This window comes from Crinia signifera, chromosome 4 (assembly GCF_055691185.1).
Source record: "Crinia signifera chromosome 4, ASM5569118v1, whole genome shotgun sequence".
Taxonomy (NCBI): domain Eukaryota; kingdom Metazoa; phylum Chordata; class Amphibia; order Anura; family Myobatrachidae; genus Crinia; species Crinia signifera.
Window position 1 is genome coordinate 80,748,923 of NC_139220.1, and position 21,448 is coordinate 80,770,370.

The following is a 21,448-nucleotide window of genomic DNA, read 5'->3' on the forward strand; positions in this document are numbered from 1 at the left end:
CCTCAGATATAGTGATCAGCACAAAAGGCGAGGGCAGCAGACACAAAATTTAGCACTCTCTATCACTATCTCTCTCTATCTCTCTATCTCTCACTATCTATCACTCTATGACACTGCAGCAGCAGCACTGACAGGTATATCTATATATAAAAAAAAACCTGCGCCCCCAAAAAGTTGCTGATCAGTTAAATTATACTGATCAGCACAAAAGGGGGGGCAGCAGTCAGTTATATAAAAAATATATAGCACTATCTGTCACTATCTCTCTATCTCTCTCTCTCTATCTCTCTCTATCTATCTATAGCTCTATCACACTGCAGCAGCACAAAATATAGCACTAGGCCTCTCTATCTCTCTCTATCTCTCTCTATCTCTCTATATCTCTTTCAGTTATATAAAAAATATATAGCACAATCTGTCACTATCTCTCTCTCTATCTCTCTCTCTATCTCTCTCTATCTCTCTCTATCTCTCTAGCTATAGCTCTATCACACTGCAGCAGCACAAAATATAGCACTAGGCCTCTCTATCTCTCTCTATCTCTCTCTATCTCTCTCTATCTCTCTCTAACTCTCTCTCTATAACTCGCAGCAGCACAAGATGTCACAGGATGTCACAAGATGTCACAAGAATGTCACAAGAATAATCAATGATCAGGTAAGTATTTTCGATGGGTTCTGGTCAGTATAGGCAGCAGCAGGGCACGGTGACCGCACTGCACGCTATTCCAGACCGGAATGGCGTCTGCAGTGCAGTCACCGTTAGTTTAAACCCCCCTCCATGGCTGTGATTGGTCCGTCGGTCCGACGGACCAATCACGGCCTTTGGGGGCGGGCGGGGTGAGGTGGGGTGACACCAGTGTCACCCTTACACCCCGCGGTGATTGGTGCTGTACTTTACAGCACCAATCACCTCCGATCCCGTGTCACCGGCGAACGTTATTCGCCGGTGACACAGAAAAACGCTGTGAATGGCTGTTCACACTGAACAGCCAATCACAGCGATCGCCGACGGGGGGGCGGCATCGCAGCCCCCCCTGGGCATGCACGGACATGTCTGCTGTCAGGGACAGCAGACATCGTCCCTCTGTCACTGCGTCTCTAGACGCAGTGACAGTTTTAAGCCATGACGTATATATACGTCAACGGTCGGGAAGTACTTCCCGGCCATGACGTATATATACGTCAAATGTCGTGAAGGGGTTAAATACAGCAATTACCAAATTAAAATTACATATCAAGAAATCAAGATACAGAAATTAGTCATTTTTCAACAATTTTAAATTAAGAAAAAAAAAATCAATCTAAACAGATGTGTTGCTGAGCTAAAACACGCACTATACTTATAAAATCATATATTAGCAAATGTGTGTTTTAGCTCTAACCTTCGTTAAACACTTCGGATTCCCATGTCAGAAAACCTGATGCACATGGTTGATACTGTACAAATGATATACTTTAGGAAGGAAATACCTTTGCCGGAACATTACAGCCGGGTCAATGTTAGCAGAAGCCATGCGGATCACGTGGCGGATTTCTTTTGCAATCATACGTAACTTCTCAAAATTTACCAACCCATCTACTTTGGTATCATTCCCTGCAAGAATGCGGAATTATTATTATTAAAGAGAAATGAATTAATAAAACCTAAATGATTACTGTATAAGAGATGCATGAACCTAGATTATACAGAAGTTCGAAGACACTGGGTGAGATTTAATAGGATGAGAGATTCAGAAAGTGAGAGATTTGAGAAGAATTAAACTGGTGTTGCAGTGTAAATGATTGCCGCTTTTAAAAAAAATGGAGATTTCTTACCAAATCTCTCACTTTCTGAATCTCTCATCCTATTAAATCTCACCCACTGTTTCATCATGTCTAATTTTTTAAATAAGTCACAGTCTCTGATTGGTTGTTCATTTATTAACTAGTAGGACAGCCTATGTTGCTAAGGCTCTTCAGAGCAATTTGCTACCAGGACATCTTAGGCTTTTATAGTTCCTACTACATTACATACGATTAAGGGCCTGATTATGAGGTGGATCATGCAAGGTCGGAATGAAAAAGTTACAAAAAAATAATAAAGTTTTGAGCAGGGTCACGAATATCCCCCTTCCCCCCCCCTGTTTGCGGCTTCCTCCCCCCCTAACCGCAGTGTTTAGATAACCTGATTTGCCGATCTCCAGGAGGAGGCGGGGCTAAAGTGGCATAATTGCATCATTTAGCCCCGCACACTTCGTGGAAATAGGCGAACCGGGTCATTTTCCAGCATGGGGCGGGGCTTAATGATGTCACACCCAAGTCCCGCCCCCCGAACTCTTGCTGAAAGTCTCCTCTCCGGGCTTCTCCCAGAGAGGAAATAACAAAAGTCTGCAACCCTGGTTTTGAGGCCTGTTAAAAAGTCTGGCCCACTTGTTGCTGTATGCCACTGAAACACCCTCATGACATGTGCTTACTTCCCACCACTGTGATTGCAAGGATTGGGTAAGAGAGCATTCTTCAGAGCGCATGCCTCCATTACACGTAGCTAGCAATTGGAAACCGTCATGATTTAATTGCCATGATCAGAATGAGAAGCCCAGGGCACCCATTTACCTCTGTGGGGGAAATTTTATAGGATGAGAGATTCAGAAAGTGAGAGATTTGGTAAGAAATCATCAGTTTTTTTTAAAGTGGCAATCACTTTTACACCACTTTGATTTTGCCGTGTAAATGATTGCCGCTTTAAAAAAACCTGGAGATTTCTTCCCAAATCTCTCACTTTCTGAATCTCTCATCCTATTACATTTCACCCTGTATTTCTATGCAGAACATAATCAAAGGGATGTACACGCTCACTGGCAGGTAAATCGGAACAATGCAGTTACAGTCATGATGATGGGCTAAAGGCTAGAGCCCTAAAATCTAGACTAAAATTGTTCTGCCAAATTTGGGACAGTTTCAGTGCAGTATGCTAAAATGTAATGTAAAGTCAAATATCTACTTGCCAAGACTCTCAGGTGTTTAACGCAGCAATCCATACATGTAGTAATATGCAAGCATTATTATTATATTTTCTTTATGGTGCAGCGTCGTTAGGTAGTGGTTGTGAGCGCAGCGAGCCATGCCAGAGGACGTGGTACACTTTTTTCGGTGTCCATATTGACTGTGTCGACATTCAGGACACAAAAAGTGAAAACTCACGTCGACCTTGACTGTAGACCTCTCCATTGTTGACCTAATGCTTGTGCTGACCTTCTGACCCCTTCGACCTTAGCCATGTCGACCATTTTCATGCATCGACCTAAGCCCTACCGACCTTCAGTGGACAACCCAATGCATGTCGACCTTAATTTGGCGACCCAGTGACCCATACCCTTATTTATAAGGCGTCACAAGTGGTTTGCAGCACAGTACATGCAGCACACAGAACAATAAAGAGTACACAGAACTTAACAGTAAATTAACTGAAAACCTAAAACAGTTAACAATTAGCAACACAATTCTTCACAATACTGCTGAGATGCAAGGAAGTAAAGGAATCAGTGGAATTCTACTGTCGCTGGAAGAGATAAATAGTTACAAGCAAGAGGAGATGCCTGTAGACAGTCACTGAGTAGGAGAGATCTGTGATTGAAGTTTGAGAGAAGAGGGCTGTGAGAGCAGGAGGGAGGAGGGCTGTGAGAGCAGGAGGGAGGAGGGCTGTGAGAGCAGGAGGGAGAAGGGCTGTGAGAGCAGGAACGAGAAGGGCTGTGAGAGCAGGAGGGAGGAGGGCTGTGAGAGCAGGAGGGCCCTGGTCCAAAGATTTTACAATCTAGGCATTACAATACTAATGAAAGCAAGGGCTATAACTAGGGTTTTGCAAGCAGTGCTATATTGTGGCCTTGCCACTTCCTACGAGATCAAACCCCCCTTTTCAGCATCCACCACTAACACATGCACTGTCCATATTTGAAATGGGGTGGCACCAATGCTCTTCCAGGGTACCAAAATGTCTAGTTATAACTCTGGTGAAAGTGCTGTCCCTTCTTGCATAACCATACCTTCATGTAGAAATGTAATGTCTTTCTTGACAACTGGAAAGAGGGGTATGACTGGAGGCTGCATGCACTGACTGCTTAGTCTGTTGCGATATTTTGCCATGTTTCTGGAAGGGTCAAAAAGATCTTGAAGGTCCTGAAGAAGCTTCTCATATTTGCTAGGTAGTTTTTCCCAAGTACCACGCAGTCTAGCCACAGGTGAAAGATTTAGGCCACTGTGAAAAAGTTTTTTTAAATACAATAATTATATGTAATATAATGTTAACAGCAACAGAGGCATCTGTAAAATAATTTCGGTGGCTTTAATTAACAAGATAATAGACAAATAATTGTAAGTTTTTTGCAAATACACTTTCATTTCCAAAAGACATTTTCAGCCTCAATATTAGGCCAAAGTCACTAGAAGTCTGAAGCTTTCAGCTCTGAAACTTATTTCGGATCATTATGTTTTCACCATGTTAAAACATACAACTCGGCCAATGTAACAGGAGCCAAGATTGTAACTCGGACACAAAAATGCTCTATCACTTATAACTACACAAATGCAGCACATTTTTAAAATATACTTTGATCTGTCCAAATAGCTCATGTACTATATATTTTCTACTATATTTTTGCCTATCTTATGTGCATTGCTATGCTAATCAGAGGCACAAGCTGATTAAATCGATATACAGCATGACTACATTATCTGCATGCAGATAACAAATGGTAATCGGACCATTGCTGCTCTAAAATAATCACCAGAAGTCAGATTTGATTCACATTTGGAGTGCTAAAGATGTACACTATTCCATTAGCCAAGTTCTGGATAAAAGTAAAAAAAAATGTTAGCGTCTGACTTTGTGCAACTTTTCCCTGGCCCCTAAAATGGTCTCTCTCATTACATCTCGGCCTTTATCTCCAAAAATGCCCTCACAATGGGATTTCCTCCATTCTGAAATAAAACTAGCTTTTTTGCTGACTTCCTTAGTTTTAAAAGTATTCTCTCCTACAGTTCTCCTTATAAACTCACACAAAATGTGCAATGTAGCATATAGAGGATAAATGTATGTGGACACATCAGTATATGTAGGGGTTATTTCTTCTAAGGGTCATCCCAGACAGCATTCGGCAGAGTTGACCACACCTTCTTCATGCAAATCTTTTATTTTATCAGACTTATTGACTCTGCACACTCATGGTTCACATCCTACTATACAATTATTCCATCTCTGTGTTTTCCCTGCATACCTTTTCTCAACTCCCCCTCCTAATCACCAAAGGATTCTGTCCTTGGTATCCTTCCCTTTTCACGACATACTTCCTACCATGGTAAGCTCATCAACTATTTTGGCCTTCACCTGACCTTCATCCCTCCTTCAATCACCAGATCTTCGTTGGCCAACTGTTCTTGGATAACTTGGTTTTTAACGCAACCCTAACTAAAAAGGTTTTAATATGTGTTTTAAGCAGGCATTATTAAGAAGGTGCTATCGCTCTCTGACTGTTTCAACATATAAGTCACACAAATACAGTGAAATTATTTTCCCAGACAGAAAGAAAAGTTTCTAGTAATTGCAGAAAGGGTTTTGGTGGAATTTGGAAGAATAAGACCATTCCTAAACTGCTGTGAAGATAAATCTTACTTATACCCCTTTCACACAGAAAATAAAATTCTTGACCGACCAGTTCCACTCAGGAATTTCATTAAATACACAAGTCCTTTTTCTGTGTGAAAGGGTCGATCTGGATTTTGAACTCCGGGTCTCTGACTCTGCAAATGACCAGGTCGGAGTCCCGGAGTTCAAGATCCGGATCGACCCTTTTACACAGGCGAAAACCTGTAATAGAGCAAATCTCTGGTTTGCTCTCCTGTGTGAAGGAGGCAGCAGCAGCGAATAACCTGGCACTCAAATGCCGGGTAATTGCCAGTAAATGCCGATTTATTTGGTAGCCTTTGTCTGAAAGCAGTATTAGATGTTCATGTAGGGTAGTAAATAAGTTGGTTACCCCAAGAACAAATAAGCACAGTTCCTTGGTTATTCATATAGAGTTATTCATATAAAAATTGGGCTTACTATTTAAATATAAAAAAAAGGAAGTATGTAGATATACTTCATTATTTCATGTCAAATAGAAGTGCATTTGACAATACAATATTCAGTGTTGGTGGGACAGGAGAATAATTCTGATACTATGCAGTAGGGAAACCTGCTCCTTCCTCTATCTAACTCTCAGTCTGTGGTTTCCTGCTGGTTTCTATTTCCCTCCAGACATGGATGACGTGTCATCCTATGACTTATATCTCTACCCACACAGTGAACAGGTTACTGCCTTTCACAAGATTAGCACACACAACAACAAATTATAATAGAGTTATTTGTAAAGTGCCAAACACACAACATATTCCCTTTGTGATAATGCATTCAGCAATTTGAGTATGCAGTACATTTTCAAAGACACATGGGGTGAGATTTAAGAGGATGAGAGATTCAGAAAGTGCGAGATTTGGGAAGAAATCTCCAGTTTTTTAAAGCAGCAATCCTTTATACTGCAAAATCAGTTTGATTTTGCAGTGTAAATGATTGCTGCAAAAAAAAAAACCTGGAGCTTTCTTCCCAAATCTCTCACTTTCTGAATCTCTCATCCTATTAAATCTCACCCACTGGTTTGTGGAGGAAAACAGCATCATCCATAGGTGAATAAGAGTTGGCAACTACACCGTAAGACTATGCATTGTACAAATATTTAACAGTGTAACAATGGGGGTTTCTTTGTTCTCGTATTGTACTTTAATTTAATTTTTATTATCAAGAAAATGTACCTGATAATAGCAAACATTGAGTTAAAATTCTTGCACTCCCTGCAATGGAGGGCAATTTTGATGAAATACTTCACAATTTTCATTCTTTTCATTTGGTTTGACTCTTTTAGGATCTCAGAAGCCACCCAAAAAGTCTCTTGATTTATCACCTCCTCAAACTGTTTTAGATGAGAAGCACCCATTTTAGAATCAAGCTTGAAGAGGTCGTCAATGTATTCTGTTGGCTCAATGTTGCGGAAAAGTTCAAAGTCACGAATGGACAGCTGTGCTGCAACCTCAATAGTGCTGAGCTGGTGGAGAGATATAACACTCTCTCTAAATAGTTCCTGAGCATCCTCATCTGAGCACAAGGTTTCCGTTTCCATATTGTTCTTTAAATAATATCTACAGACCAAACAAGAAATTATTAGTTTCAAATGCATTGTCTTGGATTATAGATTATGATTTGGAAGAAAAACGGTAACGCATATGAAATAACTGGTAAAGCCTGTTTCTTCACTCACACAGGTCCAGGTGCACTAAGCTTCAAAAGTGATAAAATGGAGAGTGATAAACAGCCAGCTAATCAACTCCTACCTGCCATGTCACAGGCTGTGTTTGAAAAATGTCAGGCAGGGGCTGATTTGTTGGTTGGTTGGTTTTTGTATCACTCTCCATTATAACACTTTTGAAGCTTATTGCATCTGGCCCCTAGACTGCAGAGATAAGAAATGATAAATACTGGGGTTAAATGATCTATTAAAGACAAAGAGCAGAACATAAAGATACAGTAGCAACAACATGAAAGCTGTTGTGACAGTTTTCTAAATGGTTTGAGGGTGCAAAGAAGGCAGTGTCAGTGATACAGAAATGTTTCTGAGGAAATCAATTGAAAGAGCTTTGTGAATTCAGATGTATTAATTTTAGTAGAAGATAGTGACCAATTTATTTAGCCATTTTACTACACGGATTACCGAAAGTAAAAAATTCTAATTCTAAAAAATTCTAATTCTAAAGACTAATGCCAGAGACGATGACTTTGAATCCTGGGTATGTCTGCATCTTGAATAAAGACCAGATTAGCAAAGAGCTATCACGTGAAGTTGATGAATGTTGTGTAGGTATTAATGATGGCAGGGTATAGGAGACAGGGGTGGTCAGACAGTCAATAGGTCAATAGTCAATAGGTCTACCCTAATAGGTCAACATGCCATATGTCAATGGTTGACTTTTATTGTGTCAATGTCGACATTGACCCCCAGTTAGTGTAATGGTTCGCTCCCCATGCTTCGGGCTCACTATTAAATTCTCCCTTTATTCCGACATTGATTTTGAAGTCTGAACAGGCTGGTTAAAATAATCATGAAAAACTCATGTCGACTTTTCTATGTGTCTACCTTTTTCATGTCGCCATTTTGACCTGGTCGACCTTTTGACCCTGGAGCCAGAGATGGAAAGGGGGGTTTAGTAAAGAACAGAGACCTTGTTTTTTGGTAGAGCATATTATATACTAGGATATGAACAGGTGATGGCGAGAATTGAGGAGCAGTATACCTCCAGCACATAGAGCATGCCAAAGTTGCAGATATCGGTAGAAATAATAACGCGGAATGTTAAATGTGTAGAATAGATATTCAAAGGTGTGAAGGGTCCCGTCATGATTTAATTGTGCTATGGTGAACACCCTAAATGAATACCTTCTTGGACCATCTTTTAACTTGTTGAGTTCAGGGAAATTAAGATTGTTCCACAAAGGGGAGCAAGGGTCTATGTTAGGGTTTCCTAACAGTTACCCATAAGGCTTGAAAACAATAGAGGGGACAATAAGAGAATGAGGTAATTATTAAGAGAAACTCCTTTGGGCTTAAATAAATGTCCTGCCTTTTCTAATAGGACTACGGGAAGGTTCCCATAATCCCCAGGAGTAACCCATTCACCTAACTGAGATAACTGAGCAGCCAGGTAATAGAAATGCATTTTTGGCAATGCGAACACATCCTCAAATTCAATCCTACATAGTGTTTTAAAAGCAATGTTGGCCTGTTTTGAGGCCCATATGAGAGTAGTAAAAGATTGGGAAATAATCCAATCTTATAAATAATCATACTAACATTTACTTAAGAAGGTGACAGAGCGGAAGCTTCTGCCAAACTCTGGACCTCTGGCAAAGCTTACTCAGTTGGGGTTAGGGGTGGGGAGGTAAATTTAAAGGTAGATAATAAGTAGGATATTGAGAAATTTGAATGCTGCTGGCAGATCGCCAGCGGGGACGTTCTGGCGATCTGCCAGCCAAGATGAAGCCTGCCCCATCTGTATCTATTAAAAATGAATGATGTGTAAAAAAAGATTTCCTATAGAAAGGTACACATTACAGGTCATTATGATGAATAAAGAATGTTTGCTTGCCAATTTTCACACCTATTTTTACAAATTCAGTTGGCACTCAAAGGGTTAAATTGGGTACACCACTTTAAGGGTGAGGGGTTAACTAGAGGGTAGAAGTGATTGATTTCTCCCAGTTGATAAAAATACCAGAGAAAAAAACAAAATCCTTTCCTAAGTCCAGTAGAGCAGGAAGGGAGTGCGGCATATCCAACACATATAGGATGATATCATCCACGTAGAAGCCTATTTTCTCCTCATGGCCAGCTACCTGGAAAGCCGACCTTCTAAAGCTACATGCTAGTAGCTCTATTCAGGGCCGGATTAACAATGGGTCTGATGGAGCTACAGCTCCAGGCCCACTCTCCAAATAGGCCCATTCTCCAATAGGCTGAAGGCCAGGGCTTTCCAACGAGCCCAGCTACGCATCCATAGCCCCCCGGGAACCAGAGATACCGCCAGGCAAACTTGGAATGTTTTCCCCATAGGATTACATGGGACCCGCTAATTCCGACCTCCACCCGGTTTCAACGGCTGCCAGTTCCCCCTCCAGCATCAAAGAAGCTTGAGGTTTATCTCAGTCGAACCCAAATCGCTGGGCCTTCAATCTGATACCTGGTCCATATGGGTTCATTGGTACTAGAGATATTGCGGGTGAAACAATTTTTTTTTTTTTTCATTTCTGAAATGTAATTTCATGGCTGTTCATGTTGTTTGACAGATTTCTCTGGAACCAAATGGCCCAGTTTCACGGGACCAAAATCATTTGAAGCCTACACGTAAATGGGTCAGTTGCTTGTTTAAAGGGGGGAGGGGGTGGTTTTCGATAATCGATAAACGATAATCTGATCTTTTCTTTTTCTTCTTCCTAATTTTGGCTCTCCAGATTGCTGGTTTGATACATATCTAATATCACACTAATAGACCCTGGTGTTGTTATGAAGCTGGTTCATAAACGTGCTACAAAGTGATGCTAATTACATTGAGGACAACTAGTCCATCACACTTTGATATTGCAGACTTGTGAACACAGGAACAAAATACTACTGCGATAACTGTCACACATTATACCTTTCTGTATGAAGTGGGGTTTTTTGTCAAATTATTTGTTGTTTGTGATTTATATATGTGTGTCTATTAAAGGATATTTTATCCGATATCTAGGAATCTCAATACTGAGGTTACAAGTAAAGATATCGTTTAACTATTGAACTGATATTAATTATCCAATTGTGTATCCAATCAGGGGCGTAACTATAGCACCGCAGCCCCCACCACCGCGGGGGGGCGCTGTGCATGTAAGGGCGCCGGGGGCTGCGGTGCTATAGTTAAACCCCCCTCAATCCTCCGCAGACTTACCTATCGCGCTGGTCCCGGCGGCTCCGTTCTTCTGCTGAGGACCACCACAAAATGGCTGCCCCCATATAGCACACAGTTCTCTGAAACGGTCTGCTGTATGGGGGCGGCCATTTTCTGGTGGTCCTCAGCAGAAGAACGGAGCCACCGGGACCAGCGCGATAGGTAAGGCTGTGGGGGATTGAGGGGGGTTTGCATGGGCAGCGGGGTAGGGGTGCTCGGCGGGGCGGCGACGGAGGGGGCGCCCCACCCCTAACGGCGGGGGGGTTGCCCAAAACATAGCTACGCCACTGTATCCAATTGTGTGGTGTTGATATTGTGTCTTATTAGGGACTCTATGCCCCTATATTTACCCTTTAAACAGTATCAATAAAAGTTAAATATTAATAATAAGAGTGCACCCAAACCAATGAGTTCTGTTTTCTCCTGTCATGCTTGAACTCTATATTTTTTGCAAAGACGTGAAGTATGTTTGGAGTTATTATCGTGCTGCAGGGTGAACCCACGGCCGATAACTGATCCATTTCCGAAACAGCCCCAGACAATGATAGAACCTCCTCCAAGCTTCACTGTAGGCTCAATGCATGCTGGGAGCATGCTCACACCTGGTATGCCATGGACAAACTTGCGCCTGTTTAACCCAAACAGCTCAAAATTTGATTCTTCCATTAAAAGAACCTTTTTCTATTGCTCAGACGACCAGTCCTTGCACTTTAGCCCAGAGTAATCTTTTATTTTTGTTAATTGGCCATAGCAATGTTTTATGGGCTACTACATACCCCTTTAACCCTGCGAATTTCAGGCAGCGCTTGACAGTAATGACTGACATGCTCTTCTCTCGTGATGTCATGAGCGCAGCGCAGTCCTGTGGGGCTGTTAAGAATCTTTCACATCTAATACTAACTCTAATATATTTGTCTTCTTGTTGTGTGGCTATACGATACTAGGATACGAGGATACGAGGATACTAGGAGGCTATCCAGGTCGCGGGCGATCATGCACACTGTTGGTTTTGGCATATCTCTGCAGGGTCGACTTTACCCCACCACGGGAAATCTTCTCTTGCTGGCTGATTTGTTGTAAACTAAAGCATGCCTTTCTCAAAGTGACTATGGCGGATAATTTTTCGATTGATAACTCCTTCCTGGGAACCATTACTCATAACACATTGGTCTTACTCAGAATGCATTCTTTTGGCCTTCCCTGAAAGAGAAAGAGAGACCATATTTTGCTGATATCACTGCTGGATCTGCAGATATCCATCTCCATTATTGGTATTGATAATCAGTTCAAACAGGGAAGGTGTGATAGACTTTTCTTCTAAAGTAGTCTAAAGTTTTTTTGGTACTTATGTATTATCTGGGCTCCCCATTTTTTCATACCCCTACTATCCAACTACGCATGGAGTTGATTTTATATAGTGCCCGAAGCGTGGCGAGCGCAGGAGGGGACGCGGTCTCATAACAAAAACGGGAGCCCAGATATTACATAAGTACCGTTTTTTTATTTTAAATATTGTGCCCCTGATGAAGTCTTTGTAAGAAGCGTTGGGACGTTTCTTTTTGCTGCTTGCTTGTGACAATTTGTTGAAGAACAAAATAAACAAATAGTGGATGAACATCTCTCTCTGCTTCACTGGATTTGGTTCCGGCTTAGTTAAACACATAGCCATACTAGATCTGGGTATCTGCGTCACACGGCCCGGCTTACACGCTGAGTTCAGTGCTGCTGTATGTATGCATGCGATGCCTTGCAGGTATGCGTTTATAGGTATCCACTGAATAAGTTTGTTGCTTTTGAGACAACTTTAATAGGTTTACCCAGCTGAGTTGGTTTTTGGACCATTTAAGGGGGCACCAAAGACATAGTTCATTATGCTACCCTCTACAATGCTGCTTGGTTGTTTCTCTGTGTGTCTTGAAAAGGACCAATTCAGGTCCGAAACGTCAACTCTTTGGTGATGTATTAAACTTTTTTCAAAACTTCAGAAATGTGGTGAGTGTCCTCTATTCAAATTATAACGGTCTGTACTTTGATTTATATATATATATATATATATTGCATACTGAGAGCTAGAACAATATCAACCACAGCCTAAAAATGACAGGTTCATCCACCCCTCCCTCTGCGTCAGGTGTTTTATAAGCTTTCATAGCCAACAAATACATATATTGATTCAAACAAATACTAAAAGGGATATTTATCAAAGCTTGGACAAAGAAAGTACCGGTGTCTTTTGAGGCTTGTGAAAGGAATTGGGGAATGAGGCTAAATGATGTGTGGAGAACACTGCAAATCCAGTGAAGAATATCCAGTGCCCCCTCACTATTCTTTCCCTGGCCCTAATCAAAGAACTACTGCCTATGCATTGTTACTTATTTTTATTTACAATTACACTGTTTATATACATAATGTTTTATATATATTTTTTAATTTGCATGTGTATTATTAAATGAACTTGGGAATCGTGTTACTTGGCACCTGTATAACTGTATTGTTAGTGCAGTCTCTGTGTATTTTTGTGATTTGATTATACATGTACATCTCATAATGCACCACTACACTACTGTACAATGGCTCGTCTGAAAGGTCTAGTGACAACTGTCATCATTTTCAATTGCCGTTACATTAAAGTCACAGTTTGTGCAAGAGACTATAAGTAAAAGTTTGATATATTTTTAAACAAAATAATTTGACATCCGTGTCATTAACAATTCTAACAACAAAATACTTTTATATTTCTTTGACAGAATTACCTCCCATTTAGCTGAATCCTGTCAGCTAGTTTTGAGAACTGATCTGGAAGCCGTCTCTGTTTAATAACTCCTTCTGGACTAACAGAAACCTCACAGAGAGAGTAGGTGTCTGGGGAACAGGTAAAGTTGAATTCATGCAGTGCGTGGCTCACCACTTCTTTTGCAGTAGTGTCTTTGCTGATTATGATGTAGCAACTTTGCTGGTCTGCTTTAAAGACTCGTATAACTTGGTCAGGGATGTCTGCCAAACACAGTTAAGAAACAGGGACCAGTTACATAGATAAACTTAACGTGATAATGTCATAGATACAATATGAGTAAAGGTGCCCATGTACGGTGCGTTTTTGCTGTGCGGTGCGATGCATCCGATCGCACAGTCCAAAAAGTATGTGCTGCACATAATTTGTACTGTGAACAGATCTGAATATGGGGCCTAGGTCTCGATCGCATGCAAATCGTATGCGATGATATATAGCCCAAAACGCATGCGATAATCGCAGCGTGTATGGGGACCTTAAGAATTACTACATTGACGACACTAGTACATAATACTATAAATGTGCATTTGCTCAGAAAGGAATGAAAAGGCTGCAGTTTTAGGACCAGAAAATGTATGAGGAAAACATGGTCTTAAATCAGATGAACATATTTCTAAGAGTACTGTTTATCAAAATATAAACCAATAAAAATATCCATATACAAAGTGAATTTCCTTTAATTTTCTTTGTAAAGTAATAAATAAATCAATTTAATTTCAGTGGGACTGGAAAAGAAAAAAGAAAAATCTACAGTACGTATAAATATTGGGGTCTTATTTTAATTGTATTATTTGTTCATTAAATCACTAGTCATTAGTTCATATCAAGCACTAATTAGCTACTATCTGGCAATTCACATTTCTATGTTACATTACTAATCATCATTCTTATTCTATGAGGGGGTATTCAAATAGCTGCAACAACCAGTTTTCGCTGGAAAAAAAGCTTTTCACTTTATCTCAGCTATCCAATTACTCGCATGCAATACTTCTCCATAGGGTTTATTGTGAAGGGATTGGTACTAAATCCCGGCAGTCGGAATCCCAGCGTTCAAAATCCCGACGCCGGAATCCCAACCGCCAAAATCCCGACAAGGGGGGACGTGGATCGCCCGCCTTGTGGGCTCGTTGCACTTGCTGCGCTCATCACACTAATTTATTCTCCCTCTATAGGTGTCGTGGACACCCATAGAGGGAGAAAGTGTTGAGATTTTGGCGGTCGGGATTCCGGCCGTCGGGATTTTGAATGCCGGGATCCCGACTGCCGGGATTATAACTGCATCCCATTGTGAATGTCTGACTTGGTTCAGTACCCCTTCACCACCTCATTTAATGACTAATTAGGCTCTTTGAAGATTCAATTTTTTTTAATTAGCCAGTAATAAAATGTCAGTTTTGTTGTAAAAAAGTGCAAAGTGATGGAAATGGGGATACAAAGTATGGGACAGGTATATTGGTGAGTGGGACAAGTGTAAAATTTGCAGGAGGGACTCTGGGAGTAAACTGTTGTGTTTGTAAGGTTTTTGAATTTACCTTTAATTGACACAAATATAGATTAAAATTCATTTTTATGTACTCCAAATTTTATAAGATTTTTTATTTTACACACAAAAGCTTGTTTTTTTATATCTTTTCTTCAGTGTTTTTTAAAAAAAAATGCATATTGCAGCCATTTAACACATTTAAGGTCCCCCAAATCGTATTAATATGCCCTCTAATATACTTCTATACTGTTATCCTAAGTTACTTTTTTGATTCACGTATTTTCACGTATTTTCACCTGCTCTTTTCACTGGTTAACACAGCGATAGGTGTGATAACTTTACTTGCGATTACAGATCACATTATCGCAGCTAATTGGATACCCCCTTATGTCTGACAAAGAAGAAACAAAATCAATGGCAAAGGTAAATACACATCCAAGCAATATCCATGGACTGCAGAAATAATGTAATGTATTGCAATCCGAACGCATTGCAAAGTTTTACAAAGTGGTTCATTGACAACAGGAACAAACATCTTTGCTATATTTAATTCCATTTCAGAAGCCTACACAATAAATAATTAATTGGATTGTTAAGAGAATTCAATTGTAATGAGATCTTGACAGTTTTTTTTATGAAATATCAGTACCAAATACAATTTGTTTTACATTAACTGATTGTGATGATAGTTCTCAAGGCAACAATTGTCTGTGGTAAATGCATGTACATCTGGGCCAAGATGGCTGCACCTGAGGGGACCCAAATGTTTCCAGTGTTTTATCAGAAAAATTCTAACCTTTTTTTATCTTGGCAATGCTCAAATTAAATACAATTAAATGGTTTTCAAAATTTACTTGGCTCTTTCGCTTTACTTGTTCTGGGATTTTCTACATTTCTATACATCATTTGGTTGAATGACTGCCAAACAGGGCTCCATATATATATATATATATATATATAGGGATCCTAGACCTAGAGGCCAGTGACTCAGAGTTCTGAAGCTAGAAGGCCAAGGCAGCAAGGACCTCAAGTGTCTGAGCTCAGTTACCTCTTCCAGCTGGGCAGTGGCTACAATCACAAATCTCTAGCTCAGAGATGAGAAACATTTGGCCCTCCAGCTGTTGTTACACATCCCAGCATGCCCTGCTATAGTGTTGCTTTTTGACCATGCTAAAACTGTTGTAGGGCATGCTGGGATGCATAGATCAACAACAGCCCTGCTTTATCTCAAGGAAAATCATTAAGATATAGGGCCAGATTCGCAAAGCTTCAAAAGTGTTAAAATGGAGAGTGATAAACAGTCAGCCAATCAGCTTCTACCTGCCATGTCACAGACTGTGTTTGAAACATGTCAGGCAGGAGCGGATTGGCTGGCTGTTTATCACTCTCCATTTTATCACTTTTGAAGCTTAGAGAATCTGGCCCAAAATATAATCTGAACCTTTTGCTTCTGTCTTGCATTTAAATATAAATAAGCATTGTATCTGTGTTAATATAGGTAGAGGTTTGTGGGACTGCGTCCCTCAGTGGACTTATCTAAACCAGTGGTTCTCAAAGTCGGTCCTCAGGACCCCACACTGTTCACATTTTCCAGGTCACCTGACAGGTTCACTCATTACTGACTGACACATTTTAAAAGATCCAAAGGTGGAGCTAATTATTTCACTTGATTTTATGAGGAGACCTGCAAAACATGCACTGTGTGGGGTCCTGATGACCGACTTTGAGAACCTGTGATCTAAACTATTCCTGAGGAGCAACAAACACTCCACAACCAGTAAAAAATATATATAACATTTTTTTTACATCTACATTTCTACTTACAAATATGTAACTACACATAAAAATGCATGAGTGCCATGTGACTAGTTAGTGCCAAGCGTCTTTTTTGTGCTACTTTTTTCCATTTAAAAGCATCTGATTTACAAAATGGGTTTTCCAGAAACCTCCATAACATATACTGTAATTGCTTAATCAGATACAGCCGCAATCATACACAAAATATAGGCATGCAGCATACAATTTTAACCAGCAAGAGCTGCTAGTGCATAGGCATTATTTAGCAATTAGGATGCACTTTAATGGATAAAATTGCATTAAACAGCTCTCAGCAACACTGAGTCACACCACAGAATGGCAGGACTAGAAGGACCATTCATTGCAAAAAAGACTAGATGTATGTGGACACATCTGTATTACTTGATTATTATTATTTATTTATTTAAAGGCATTAGCAAATTAAATTTAGTGATTCCTTGTCCTATTACATTCATTTGGCTGTGTTTGTAAAAATTTTATGACAGATTTTAAATATTAACATAGACTCAAACTACTGTTATTAACATACTTACAATAAAATCCAGCAGCTGAAAGCATACAAAAACATAAACAAAGCTGTAAATTGTATATTAGAATAGACCTTACAAAAACAGTTATTTAATATAATAAGGCATTCTGACATTTATTTAAACTGTTACTCAAACGTATATGTTTGTGGCACACATGATTGGTGGAGAGAATGTTGGGGCAGTATATGGGCTAGGTATGAGGCATATATTCTGTCCCCATCATACTGCTTCGGGAGAAAGGACTATTCCAGCACATAAACCCAATAAATTCACTAAATGCTCCCGGGTCATAGTCTGGCATTTAAGTGAACGATCCTATTAGAAGCAAAAGGGTCAGTTGCCATTACAATGAAACGTCAGCAATGGCATTGTAACTTGGCTCGGTCGCACACCAGACCAGTGGCGGATCCAAAGGAGGGGTTGCAGCACAGTTCCGAATTAAAATATGGGAGCCACACCAACTGCCAGTGAGTCAGTTGGAACGGCAGTTGGTGGCATTTGCTGCGCCTCCTCTATTTGAACTTTAAACTGTACTGCAGCCCCCCATCTGGAGTCACTGCTACACTAGACTTATTTTTTTTACTCAGCACTATGGGGCAGAAAATACAAGTTGTAGCAGCACATACTCAAAGACCAAGACCTAAGTGTAGCAGCTGTTAATTAGGGGTGATGACAGATTGGCCAAATACTGTTGTCTCCTTTCACATTTCTGGTTGTCTGGATCCATGTGACTTAGCTACATATATGATACAATAGAGACATATTGTAGAAACAATTAAAAAAATGATATTGCGTTCTTAATCACATTAGAAATAAAGAGATATTAAATGACATGCCCAACACTCAATTTTACGATAATATTAAAAGGGCAGGTCAGATGGGTTAATGGTTGGCATTACTGATTTACATCACTGAGGTCATGGGTTTGATTCCCACTACAGCCCTTACTATGTGGCGTTTGTATATTCTCACCAAGCTTGCATAGGTTTCCTCTGGGTAATCCAGTTTCCTCCACAATCCAAAAATATACAAATGGATCCCCCAAAAAAGAAACCTAGTGTATATGTATGTTCACAATGGTCGAGTCGTTCTTATCTGCTGTCATATATTTTTTTTTACTGAATATTTTTATTAGAGAAATTCTCCATTACAAAATATGCAGAAAATAGTAATTATACGAGAACAATATTGCATAGATATCCAATCTGCACTGAGCACAAGACACATAACATTAATATAAGTTCACTTAAGTTGAAGGAACACATACAACAGACAGAAGAAGAGAAAAATTAAATTCAAATAATTAATAATAAATAAATAAAGGAAAGTGAGAAAATTAAAAGGGACACAGGGTGAGGGCAGTGCCATATCACACCAATCAATCATTTGACATAGAGAGATATATATATATAATAGGAAAGAACAGAGATATCTATCAAATTCCAAGGGCGTTATGAATGTTGTGAGGTTAGTTGGGGCTCATAATAGTTAGATCAGGGAAACCATTTAGTCAGAGGGGAATTTGGGGCCATGGAGTATTTAAATCCTATAGATTCCATTTTGCAGCTGCGTTGTATGAGAATATGCCTTATAACATAGATATATTCTAAGTTTCTATATGTTAACTGTAGTAAAATATAAAATAAAATGCATGAAGAACTGACATAATAAATTAATAGTAAAACATTTTAAGTATATGAAATAAATATTTACCTGTAGGATTGGAAAAATCCAGCATGCTTGATGTGGGCTGTAACAGGTCAGGACTGCTAGAAGAAAGTGTACCCGGGATTGGCATGATAGCGACACTGTGTCTGGACTGTCTAGTACCAACAATACTGTCATCTTGAGACTGTGTAACACTGCCATCGCTAAAATTAGAGTTTAAGCAGGTTACAAAAAGTGGTAGAATTTTTTTGCACACAATGTATAATTCAATAATATTGTTGTTATAATGCATTGTGGAATTTTCGGTACTTATGTATTATCTGGACTCCCATGTTAAATGCACCCCATTTTTTCATACCCCTACTATCCAACTACGCATGGAGTTGATTTTATATAGTGTGGCGAGCGCAGCGAGCCACCGTGCCCGAAGCGTGGCGAGCGCAGCGAGCCCCGCGAGGGGACGCGGTCTCATAAGAAAAACGGGAGCCCAGATATTACATATGTACCGAATTTTCTAGTATTCTCCTTATTGGTACAGAGCAACAATAATAATGAGCTGAAACAGAGGCCATCATTACCGATGACAAATAATTAAAAATTGCTTCTATATTAAGCATTTTAAGCATTATATTAAGCATTTTCCTTTCTACACCATAATGGTAATTTTTTTCCTACACTGAAAACACTGTTACTTAACCTAGTGGTTCCCAACTAGAGTATCAGAATTTGATTCATGGCACCCCAAAGCTAGATGTTTCTTATTGAAAAACGTTGACATTTTTTTTTTATATTATGTAAATTGTGTTTAAATGTCCTTAAATTATGTGGTGAGGGATGGATTAGCTTCTGTTTGTCCACATATTTTATTTTAAGACACAAGCAATAGTTTTACTTAATATACTGACCAATTTGAATTTCTCCTGGACTACCCGAGGCACCCATGCAAATGTCCCAAGGCACCCCAGGGTACCAAGGCACACAGCTTGGGAACCACTGGCTAAACCTAAAGCATGATAGCCTATGGCAAAAGAACAACAGCTGGGGAAGATTTAATGATTGATTGCAAAACTCATCTTTGAATACATGTGTATGTATTTATTATACATTCATGGACAATAGCAATCCATCTGAATGCAGTGATGCATCTTATAGTATGTACAACACAACCTTTATGGAACAGTTTGGATGGTACCAAGGCTGTTCTCCCAACCTGTCGCTTCATATCCTGGCCATGCTCAATTCTTGCCTTCAGGCCTACTTGCCTGCTCCTCGTGTAGCCTGTCTGTCTCCTCCTCCCCCTAAACTTTAGATAAGGGCCCTCTTCCCTACTGTTCTCACATCCCTCTTCCTGCATATCAGTTACAGCTCTCTTACTCACCTACCCAGGGCTGCCACCAGAATTTGCGGGGCCCAGGATTGACAAAGTAGGTAGGGCCCCCCTAAAATAAAATAAAAGGTGGATGGAGTTGTAAATACTTTGGGTGGAGGCACAGTTGGGGGGGGGGGGGGATAGGTGAGGCATAAAGATGCAGGGCAGAGAGTGCTGGACAGGTCCTTAATTGGGATGCAAAGGGCAGGGGAGGATTGACCTGGGGTGCAAAGGACTGTGAAGGCAAGACATGGGATGCGCAGGACTGGAAAGGCTGGACTGGTGGGATCACAGGTCATGAAGTCTGCACTGTACTGAAATAATTACTTAACACATGATAGAAATGCTTTTATAACACTAGTGTAGCTCCCATTTCAGCTCACATCACACTGGGGCTGTCTCCCATTCTCTGCTCCTGTCCTGTTCCATATGCATAGTACCCCCCTACACAGAATAACACTGTGCTTACAGTACATGATGGCTTCATCCGTGATCCAGCGATGCCCCAGACACACAGTAGCCCATTATCATGGAAGAACACTGTGTGAGGTGCCCAGTGCTCTCATTTCATGCCGGCAGCTTCATCTGTGCTTCTGCTCTGTCCCGGAATACAGTCCCCGAGTTGTCCGGTCAGGAGAGCAGTAGCAGGAGGATATAACAGGGTTGCTGATGCATGCCCGCAATGAACTCGGAGCTGGGTGCCCAGGCTGCATAAATAATAACCACTGGATGGCGGATGAATGAGGGGGCGTGGGTGCAGACGGCCGCGGCTAAGTCAGGGGTGCGGCTGTGTAGAAGGGCCGGAGGTGCTTGGGATAGAGCAGCCCGGGCCCTACCCTCTGTCAGAGCGGCGGAGCCCGGGACTCAGGTACCCCGAGACCCCCCTGTTGGCGGTTCTGCACCTACCATCTATAGCTGCATCTCTTCTCACTTGTGTTCTTTCAGCTCTACCAATGAGAACCTGCCCCTGGTAGCATGCAGGAACCTCCCCTGCTTCCCTACATCTCAGAGCACAGGTAACAATAAGCAGCACAATTATTAGCACACAATACAGCTGTTTTGTTTTTCAGTTACTGTTATGTGTATTCTGTGTTCCCTGCATTGCTCTAATGTTTGCCCTATTTACAGCACTGCAAAACACTTGTTGCGCCTTATAAATAAAAAGTAATAATGATGATCTCTTCCCATGTGTTATCGCGTGATCGAGAGGCCTTTTTTCGGGCAATAAAAATGGCCTCTAATTCG

The 21,448-nt window shown here is 40.6% G+C and overlaps 1 protein-coding gene across 4 annotated transcripts in view; it reads right to left on the minus strand.

Annotated features, from left to right (window-relative positions):
- The window catches only part of RAPGEF6 (Rap guanine nucleotide exchange factor 6), a 139,245-nt gene that overhangs the window by 50,967 nt on the left and 66,830 nt on the right, over positions 1 to 21,448 (minus strand). For 2 of the 4 annotated variants that reach the window (XM_083181896.1, XM_083181894.1), the window contains exons 12-17: positions 18,880 to 19,037; positions 17,170 to 17,184; positions 13,298 to 13,538; positions 6,825 to 7,208; positions 4,022 to 4,233; positions 1,473 to 1,596 (exon numbers count right to left, since the gene is read on the minus strand). In XM_083181896.1, coding sequence (XP_083038022.1) covers positions 1,473 to 1,596; positions 4,022 to 4,233; positions 6,825 to 7,208; positions 13,298 to 13,538; positions 17,170 to 17,184; positions 18,880 to 19,037 — 1,134 coding nt within the window. The remainder of the gene's footprint in view (positions 1 to 1,472; positions 1,597 to 4,021; positions 4,234 to 6,824; positions 7,209 to 13,297; positions 13,539 to 17,169; positions 17,185 to 18,879; positions 19,038 to 21,448) is intronic. The other 2 variants (XM_083181897.1, XM_083181895.1) reach the window with 1 other exon arrangement.